This window comes from Gekko japonicus, unplaced genomic scaffold, assembly GCF_001447785.1.
Source record: "Gekko japonicus isolate JY-2015 unplaced genomic scaffold, Gekko_japonicus_V1.1 scaffold699, whole genome shotgun sequence".
NCBI classification, from domain to species: domain Eukaryota; kingdom Metazoa; phylum Chordata; class Lepidosauria; order Squamata; family Gekkonidae; genus Gekko; species Gekko japonicus.
Genome location: NW_015165848.1, coordinates 145,174 through 155,250, shown reverse-complemented (window position 1 = coordinate 155,250; position 10,077 = coordinate 145,174). Strand labels below are relative to the sequence as shown.

The 10,077-nt window shown below is 43.6% G+C and overlaps 1 protein-coding gene across 2 annotated transcripts in view; it reads left to right on the top strand.

The window, feature by feature from the left end:
- Positions 1 to 10,077, top strand: part of MGAT4B (mannosyl (alpha-1,3-)-glycoprotein beta-1,4-N-acetylglucosaminyltransferase, isozyme B) — a 143,597-nt gene that overhangs the window by 93,696 nt on the left and 39,824 nt on the right. For both annotated transcript variants that reach the window (XM_015411076.1, XM_015411075.1), the window contains exons 3-5: positions 1,104 to 1,244; positions 2,444 to 2,577; positions 6,498 to 6,544. In XM_015411076.1, the coding sequence (XP_015266562.1) occupies positions 1,104 to 1,244; positions 2,444 to 2,577; positions 6,498 to 6,544 (322 nt within the window). The remainder of the gene's footprint in view (positions 1 to 1,103; positions 1,245 to 2,443; positions 2,578 to 6,497; positions 6,545 to 10,077) is intronic.

Sequence of the window (10,077 nt, the reverse complement as noted above, 5' to 3'; positions counted from 1 at the left end):
TAGCATTGAACCTGGAGCAGATAACGTGTGGGGAAATAGCCTGCTTCTCATGCTTTCTGAGGAACTCTTCACCTGCTTCTTCACATTGCAGTGGCTTTCAATAGGTAGTCTGGACAGCGGTGCTCCCTCCTTAACTGAAAGCCCTTCTCCACACAGGTTAGGCTGGACAGGAAGCTGAATGCAGTGTGTGACCTCTGCAGCTTCAGTGCCCCTGGGGGTGTTGGCACACCTGGATAGCCCAGGCCAACCTGATCTCGTCAGATCTCTGAAGCTAAGCAGGGTCGACCCTGGCTGGTATTTGGATGGGAAACCACCAAGGAATTCCCAGGGCGTGGTGCAGAGGCAATGGCAAACCACCCCTGAAACATCTCTTGCCTTAAAAACAAGTCTAGCTCACCACCTAGTGGTGCATAATACTAAAAGAGCTAGACCTTCTGGCTGCCAGACAATCTTAGGCTGTTCTGGCTATACTACACACACTACCATATGATAATTAATTAATTAACCTCAGAGAGGCTGTAGCTAGAACATACTTAGGTTTATTTCTGTACATTTTTTATTTATAAAGATGCACAACTGTGACCAGAGGCATGCAGAATCCCATTTCGAAATGAGAGATGAAGAGGTCATGTGTTAAAATAAATTATAACAACTTGTCACTTTAGACAGCTAGATTTTGTGTTCCAAATACATACTCTCTTTGTTTAAACACACACACTGGAGGTTTCAAAAGCAATCTCCCAAAATGGCACAGTTTTAGTAACTAAGTTAACTCTACAAAATTAGAGCCATGAAAGCCAAGTGCCAAGTGAAGACCATGTGCAAAAATGCTGGGTGCAAATCCAGATCTCTTAGCCAAGGGTTTGATTTCCTCATCTCAAAAGATTTTGAGGGAGGGCATGTCATCCATCTTGAGCCTTAAGTAATTCCTGCTAAATTTAATGGGATTAGTGGGTGCAAGTGAAGAAGATTGGACTGATTAACCTAAGTGAAGTGATAATCTGTGCTGGCCAGATGGTGCTGTGAAGTGGGTATGGCTCTCAAACTTTACAGTCTCTCTCCATAATGTTCTTGTAAAAACGCTTCACTCTCCTTTTTTTCAGATGAAACAAAATTGAAACTGTGGAATATTACTAACAAGAATGTGCTGCATCTCCCTACCATCTTTCACCATTTGCCACATTTGCTATCAAAGGAGAACAGCCTGCAGCCTGCTGTGCATGTGGGACAGGGGCGCACTGGAGGTAAGTGGCATGGCTTTCGCCCCTCTTTAGGTCACTTCCCTTCCCTCCTGGATGATCCATGTTTAGTCTTTCACAGTCCTGAGCGGGTTATCAGAGACAGGCAAGGGCGTTAATTTCATTCCGGTTGTTTGCTGCATTGTGATATTAGGATCAGTGAACTGGGGCTGGGTTTAGATGTTACAGCTGCCGGGTGGAGGTCACTTTCAGTTGCTCCCTGGGGAGCCGTTGTCGTGGAGTAAGCCAATTGTGTGAGCAGCTTCTTGTGTGTCTGGGGCCATATCAGTACAAGTGTTTCCTTTTGGACTGTTGCGCTGGTACTGAGAAAACCAGTCTTACTGCAAGGGAAGAGCTCCCCAATGGCAGTCACCCAGATGGAGCAATTTAAAAAGTGATCACCATCTGACAGCCATAATATGTACGTTGACCCTGAAGGTTATGCATAACATCCAGGTACTTATACGTTGACTGCCACTAGAAAATGACTTGCTATTTCATCCCAAGGACATGTCTGCATAGGAGTTTCTGGTGTTCCTGTGTGTCTGTATGTTTGCGCTTAACAGGAAATGCAGAAGGAAGTTCTTGGAAACAACACAGCACAAGCTTTGCTCTTTTTGCTTGTGTGCTTTCTGTCATCTGGGCTCAGCTCACAATTACCTGCTATGTGGTGCAGAGAATCTGCACAGGCTGAGCATGCGCGATGTGTATCTATGGCGGTTACAGACATTAAAAATGTCCCCAGAGAGACACTTTCTCAGAGATGTACTCCCCCTGCTTGAAAGGGAGAGAGTGTACAACTTCACTCCCTCGAGGGTCTACCTCATTCTTCGTCAATCAGAATACAAGGGTCTGTCTACCTCATTCTTCGTCAATCAGAATAAACTTCATTCTCCTGAAGGTAGATTTGAAGTCATGTGCTCTTGATTCTCTGAAGTCTTAGCCTAGAATGAAAGGTGTCGGACAGATTCTTCTTCAGTTAGGAGCAATGTAGTGTTGAACGTCCCTGTGCCAACATCAGTTTTGTAATCACTGTAGTGATCAACACTGTGCAGCTGTTCATGATGAATCTGGGAGTACACATGGAGAACTTTATTGAAAACAGAAAGAACAGGAAACTGAGTTCTTAGGAAAGAGTGTGAGATGCTGTGTGTTTGGTTGTCAACAAGATCACTTCAACTATGATTTGCTTTGTTCCTATACAGTATCTGTAGTGATGGGAATCCCCAGTGTCAAACGAGAGGTCCATTCCTACCTTACAGATACCCTAAACTCTCTGATCTCAGAGCTCAACCAGCAGGAGAAGGAAGACTCCGTCATTGTTGTTCTGATTGCCGAGGTAAAATGATCTTTTCACCTCTATATCCAGCTTTGATAGCTCTGCATCCCTTTATTGTCTGTCTGAGAGGGACTTGGTATGGATCCAAGAGGCTGTGTGTAGTCATAAAGCAGCAGGATGTGTCTCTGCATGGCGGTGGGCCAACTTCTCCTTTGGCTCAGTGAGATAAGTCCAACCTTGGGCTGCTGTCCGACAAGGATCATCGGGCACATCCCGCCTGTGGGGCCCAGCAGGCTGTTTCCAAAGTGAAACAATGCTTGGATGCACTCAACTGTGGAGGGTCAATACGTTAGCAGAAGGCTGAATGGCTGCTGCCAAGATGGCAATTGTGTACATCTCTTTAATTTAAATTGCATTCAGCTTGTTGACCTTTGCTCTTACAGAATGTTAGGCAGCTGTCGACTGAATTGTTTTTAAAAAGAAGGCTGGCAGAAATTGCCTTGTTCTCACAGGCTTACGTGCATTTGCTGCCGCCACCTGCTTAACATCCCAAGAAAGGCTTGGCTTAAACCGAGGGCTATGCATTTTGCTACTCTAATACCTCCCATCAGAACTAGCTCTTGAATTCTGGATTAAAATGGCCACAGCACATTAATCTGTGATAGCTTCATTTTCTCTTGAGGTTCATGTGGCTTTTCCCCTCTCCATGGCATCCCCTATTTGACTTATTTATTGTGGACACGAAATGGTCTTTCTTTCCAAAAATCCTTTGAGGAACAAAAGAGCCTTCAGTGGCATTGCCGAGAGAATCTCAACTATTAATGTCAACTTGCTGACTTTAATGTCACCTTTATCTGCATAACTTTTTTCTAGATGGGATTTTTGATTTTGCATTTAATCAGAAGAAAGTTGACACCTTTAAGACCTAATACCTGCTGTTCATGCAACAATAGTCTGTTGCTTAGCAGAAGCAAAACTCAAGGCTGCTTCATGTGTTTGGGGATTTATTTATTTATGTATTTTTGCAAAGCAAAGGATGTTTGCAATAATGTGTGACAGGCATAATGAATCCCTTTCTGGTGTTTAATACATACATTGGGGAGCTGCTGCATGCATCTTACTGTAGAGAAGACACTCATACTGCCCCTCTCATTAATGCCAACATGCTTTTTATGATGTGAAGGTCAAACTCTTTTGAAAAGGGGACATGTCAAGCAGTCCTTAGGGGGTCTGATTGGTGTGCCCTGAGCACAGGCAAGGCATTTAATGTCTCCATTTTCTGTTGTAATCAATTTGTGAATCTTTTATGAGAATTATGAAGAGATGGTCAACTAAAAACAGTTAAATGTGTGTATATTTTTACAGGTATTGTACGGGTAGCTGAGTTTTCTTTGCCAGTTTTCATGTTTCTTTTTTTTTGGGGGGGGGACTACTGTTTCACCTTCTTTTTAAATGAGAAGAAGATAAATTAAAATTCTGTTTTCAAAAACATATGGCTGCAGACTTAGCTATGGGGTAGAATACTCTGAGCTACAACAATCTTTGGTAAAATATCTCCAGAACTTCTAACAATATATAGCATGATTTGTTATCCATAGAAGGAAAGTGAATAGTATTAATGTGGTAATATTCTTAATTCAGACCACCTTTTAAAGTCTGGCCTACAGATTACCTGATCTGCATGATGAAACATTGTATATTTATTTTAGTACATTTTAATCCTTCTGTTTCTGCAAGGTTTTTCCCTCATCCATTATATCTTCACTGTAACTCTGTGAGGTAAGTTCAGTTAATGACTGGCCCAAGGCCACATAGTGAATTTTGTGACAATCGAGGATTTGAGTTTCCTGAAGTGCAGTCCAGCACTCTAACCATTGCGCCATCCCATAGAGACTCTGTGTATCACGCTGTAACATCGTTGTTGTCTTCATCAATATATCTGATTCTCAACCTAGCAAAATCTGAGATTGCAGCCATGAATGGATAAGACAGAGCTTTCTACAAACCTGAAAAGCTCTCCAGGTTTGCAAAAAAATCTGAAATGTAAAAAAACCCCATGAAAATGGGGAGGTTAAAAAACCCCCAAATTACAGAAGGAGCACCTGTGGTTTTAAGAAATGAATGCCCTCATTAGCTATTGCTAGGCAACCAGTACAGTTTTGCCAGCATTTCAGGCATGATTTCTGAAGTAGGGGGAGGGGCCAGGGGTCTTTCCAGGACTGCTTTGACATTTGACAGAAGACTCATTGGGGCCAGCCCTGGCAACAGCTGGTCACATATTATATGATTTACTCAGCACTGGCTGCTTGCTACTGTTCAACAGCTACCAGCCCTCAAAAACAAATGTGCCGTAGTTGTTAGAATTTCAGACTAGGATCTGGGACCCCAAGGTTTGAATCCTTACTCTGCCATTGAAGCTCACAGGGTGACCTTGGGCCAGTCACATAGTCTAAGCCTAACTTACCTCTCAGGGTTGTTGTGAAGATAGCAGGGTTGTTGTGAAGATAAAATGGAGGAGAGGAGAATGATGTAAGCTGATTGGATCCCCACTGGAGATAAAGAAGGCACATAAATGAAGAAAATATATAATAAAAATAGCTTAAGATGGGTGGCAAATAAAAGGTTGGTTGGTGGTTGGAAAGAGAAAGAAGCAGGAAAAGGTGAGGATATAAGAGTTGCCAGGAGGCTGGAAAGAGGAAATATTGTGGGGAAGGTGATACAGGGGGAAATGAGGTACCTCCCGCAAGTCCTTGTAGGTTTCCCACTGTGCAACAGGGCCCACTTGGGTGGCCAGCACCATGCACATGGGTCGTGGTTTTCCCAGTTGGAGGCTACTGCGGTATGGATTTTGGGCTTCCTCTGTTGTTTAAGGCATGGGACGGGGAAGGCTGCAGAGCCAAGGGTGCAGTCTAAACACCTACTCATCAAGCTTAGCCCAGCCACCTCAGGAGGGGAGGGACTTCTCAAAGTTGAGAAGTTGGCTGTGGAACCTGAAAGACCCAGCGAGGCTGCACCTATCCCTCCCCTCCTGCTTGGCTGCAGCCCAGCCCCCTCCTTGGGACAGGGCAGATTCGGGAGGGGGGATAGCCCCAAGGGCCCCCCATGGCTATTGGCCTGGTGCAGAAAGGTGGGAAAGCTGAAAACAGGGGGGCAGATAAAGAGCCCAGCCCCCTCCTTGGGACAGGGGAGATTCGGGAGGGGGGATAGCCCCAAGGCCCCCCATGGCTATTGGCCTGGTGCAGAAAGGTGGGAAAGCTGAAAACAGGGGGGCAGATAAAAGTAGGTGAGAGGGAGAGAAGGAGACAGGAAAAAGGGAGAAGGTATAGAATCTTTCAGGTAAGGGAAAGAAAAAATACTGGAGGAGGGGGAAATGAGATGCCCCCTGTCCCCCACTTGTATAACACCCAGTGGTGTGGTGAGTTTCCACAACAGTGCCAGCATACCTGTTACATAAATTCCCCAATTCATAGGTAATTCTGGTGTATCAGCTGTACTACATTATGGGAAGTCACCAGGATCAGATAATATTATCTTTAGGTCAGTCATAAGATGTACCCTACCAGTGAGCAAATAAGACATGGTGTTCAGAGCATTGAACTGCCTGAAGAAGCAAGATGTACAGGAACTGAAATAACTTAAGGTGTTAGGATACTGGAAATCCTGGAGAGCAGGTATGTGTATTTATAGAAAGATGGTTGTCCTTGAGTAGAAAGATAGAAAGAAGGTTGTCCTATGAAGCAATTTTAAGCTATGAGGATAATGAGGATACTTTTATGGAGTATGACAGAGCTACAATATTCTGAAGCAAAGAACTTAAAAATACAGGATTCTGACTAGCCTTTGTCAAGAGGCTATAATCCAGATGACTGCCACAGTAATATTGCTAGAGATTGCTTTTATTAGATGCAGCGTGCATGTACTGATGTGTTTTTCAACCTGGGTGTGGATGTTATTTCACACATTTTAATTTTCCTTTTCAGACAGATCCGCAGTACACAACAGGAGTGGCAGAAAATATCAAAAACCTGTAAGCAGTTTTTGTCTATAATTTCAGACTTATCGTAGGGGGGGGGGAAAGAAAGAATTTTTTTCCTTTTAATGCTAAACTTTGGAAGAAGACTCTGTATAAAAACCAAAGTGTATGCATGAAACATGCATGCAGGCTAATCTCACTTTCCTCCTTGCCTGTTAAAGCTGACTGTAAGTCTGCATCAAACATTAAACCAATCATGGCATCCATTTATTTCCTCCTCTGTTTCTTAGGGTTGTCAGGGGACTGATTATTTAGAGCAGCAGAATGTGCTACGTGACCTGTGGTCTGTATTTATGCTGCTGGTGAGCTGTGTGGCAGATACTGCTGACTTAGATTTACAGTAGTCCCAGGAACACTATTTTTCTTATCTGTATCATGCTGTCTATTCACAGCATGGAAAGGGGGTTGTTAATTAGGCAGCACTGACCTCAGACCAAATTAAGGTCAAATATAGGCTTCAGGGTTTACTGCCATTCTGGGTGACATCAACATCCCCTCCCAGATGCACTGCACAACATTAGATCATCTTCTCCCTTTGTCCCACCCCAGTTGTGCAGCTCTGATTTCTCCAGAGCTCCATGTGGGCTTAACAGTTAATTTCTGTTGTGGAGCTTTGCAGTATCAGGGTTTTCTCATCAATCAGTTGCTGTGGGCTCCCCCCCCCCTTAAGGATTTGGAAAGGAGACTCTGGTGGATTGTTTTTAATTATTTGCGAGCTTGTAAGAGACAGCAGGCAAGAATTAGCAGCATCAGAGCTCTGAGGACAGAAGATTTAGACGATAATGGTAATGTAAGAAGCCCCAACCCAACTTCATTACTGCTCCTGCATTCTGCATGTTGCCTATTAATAGCATCAGCTAGGATCAAGACTTGGAAAAAGGATGATGTGACCTAATAGCTCAAGTTCTGCTGCCCCCCCCTACAGGTGATGAGAGATGGCTCCCTTAATAGCTGAAGTGGGAATTATTGTGTTTTCAGTGCAAAGAAAGAGTTCAGTGCTTGTGTTTTGTCATGTGAAGTCAGGCAGGTCTCCATGCTGCCTTTTAGCCCTTGGCAAAAATACACAGTTAACAGAAGATAATGGGTCTTACTGTGTAATAGACCTTGATGAAATCAGCAGACATTGTCTAAGAAAGTGGCCTCAGACTTTCCCTTTAACAAGTTTAGTGATTTGATTTCCCCCCACTAAAACTGTTTTCTTTATCTCCCTTAAACTGAATAGGCAGAAGTGTTGAGGAGTGTGTGTGTGTGTGTGTGTGTTTTTGAGAGAGAGAGAGAGAGAGAGAGAGAGAGAGAGAGAGAGAGAGAGAGAGGAATAAGAGTTAGAGAAATACAGTCTTTAGCTGAGATGGCTTTGAGGAAAAAGCACTTGCTTCTGTGTCAAACAGAGCTGCATTCTCAGTAAGAAGCCACAGTTCAAATATTGCAGAAAGGGGATTAATTTAAAAGCAGATAAGGTTGTCAACAGGACATTTTGTGTGTGTATGTGTGTTTTAATGAGACTGAACATAGACAGGGCAGCTACTTTTGTTCCTGAATCTGTCTGTTCTTGTTGTTTGGTAAGCACTTGAATGAGAGGGGCAAGGTTTACTACAGGGCAAAGGATGATGTTTGTAATCAAATCTTGTGAAAATGTATACTGTTTAATATATACTTTTAAAAAAATCAGATCTTCATGCAATAATGAATGTTCAGTGTGATTATCTCTACATACACGTGGAAGATAAAAATTGCAGGATAGTTGTATTGGTCCAAAATCCTTGAGCAGGAGCAACATAAGTGGCACAAAATAGTGAGCAAGCTTTTCAGTTCAACAGAACCCCTCTTTGAGCTGTGGATTAAGCAAAAAGAGAGATGGGAGAGAGAGATGTTGATGGGCATAGTGAAAAGTACAGTTAAAGTGAAATTCTTGTAATGATAACAGCCCTTTAACATAGTAATCCCCAATATGGCACCCATCAGGAGCTGACTTGGTGCCCATTTATTTCTACATCAAGCCATCACTTCCTCAAAGCAAAGATCCAGGGTATGCTCACAAGCAATTTGGCCTGACATAGCCACCCCTCCCCTCCAGATCAAATGGGTGTGATCAAACGTACACATCTGGCTCCTGTGCCCCACTCGTCGCTACCTCACACTAAAATGTCTCCCACGTTGATTAGATAGCCTGGCTACCTCGGTGAGATGCTTCCATGACAGGTTTATGGGTGTCTGATCACCCAGGCGCACCATGGAAACGCATGAGTGGTATGATCATTCCACTCCATTTCTGGTGTATCCTTTTCCCTTCAATCCCATTCCAATGTGTGCTTCAGTGCACCCATAGAACGTGGCTATGAGCACGTGTGTGCTTGTCTGCTTCTGTGCACGCACAGTGGGACTTAGGGAAAAAACCAACCCAGCTGCAGGTCCATGGTTGTGGTGCATTAGCAATGTGAATGACCAACCACGGGCCTGCAGCCCTAAGATGCTGGCCTCGGCAGGAAGGGCAGGGTATAAATCTAACGAATAAATAAATAAAATATTAGGAGGTGCTCTGTGATCGATGCAAAGCATCCCAAACTCAAGCGGCTTATTTAGAGTGGATATACTGCCTTGGCAAACTGCTCTTGTGACCACACCCCCAGTGTTGGCTTTCTCCACCTCATTGGAGTAGGGGATGATTCAGAAGAGTCCATGAGGTTCTTAGTGTCTGCCTGGAGTATTAATTCAATAACAGGTTACGCTATCATAGGAAGACGCTTAGTTTGCAACCTGCAAACATTTTGTGGTTGGCCTCAATACCGATTGGCAGCCATGTTGTGATTGCCCCCCATAACAGCCATTTTGTTTTGATGCCCAGTATTTTTATTTTTTTTTGCCATCAAGTCACAGCCTACATGTGGCAACCAATCATGGGGTTTTCAGGGTAAGAGTCATTGAGAGGTGTGGTTTGCCATTGCCTGCCTCTGTCCAGTGACCCTGGTATTTCTTGGTGGTCTGCTTAGTCTCCAAGATAATGACAAGATCAGACTAGCTTAAGCTATCCAGGTCAAGGCAGTGCCCACTACCCATCCTTAAAATTCCAGAAGTGCCCACAGGCTCAACAAGAATAGGAATCCCTGCTTTAATATCTCAGACAAAATAAAATATTGAAGTTGCCCGGACAAGACAGGAGAAACTAGCACAGTCAACAAACCAAGAGCTCTATGCTTTAAGCCTAAAGATAGTGGCATGATCTCTGTAAAACAATTGGAAACAATTTAATAGGGAAATGAAACTGGTTAGCTGCCATGCTTCTCAGCAAGTTAATTCTAGGAATCTCTAAGGGAATAAGTGCACCACAGGGTAAAAACTAATAGGTAATTAAAAAAAATATTAGCCACAACATGCACTGCAGAGAGGGGGAGGAATTCCTAGTATATCCAGGCAATCTGACTGGTGGTCGTGGTGATAGGGGAAAAGCTTTTTCAACCAATATTGTGATTGATCAGAACCCACTTACTGAGTCTCTCAAAGAGATTTAGTTGGGATGGATGCTTCTCAAA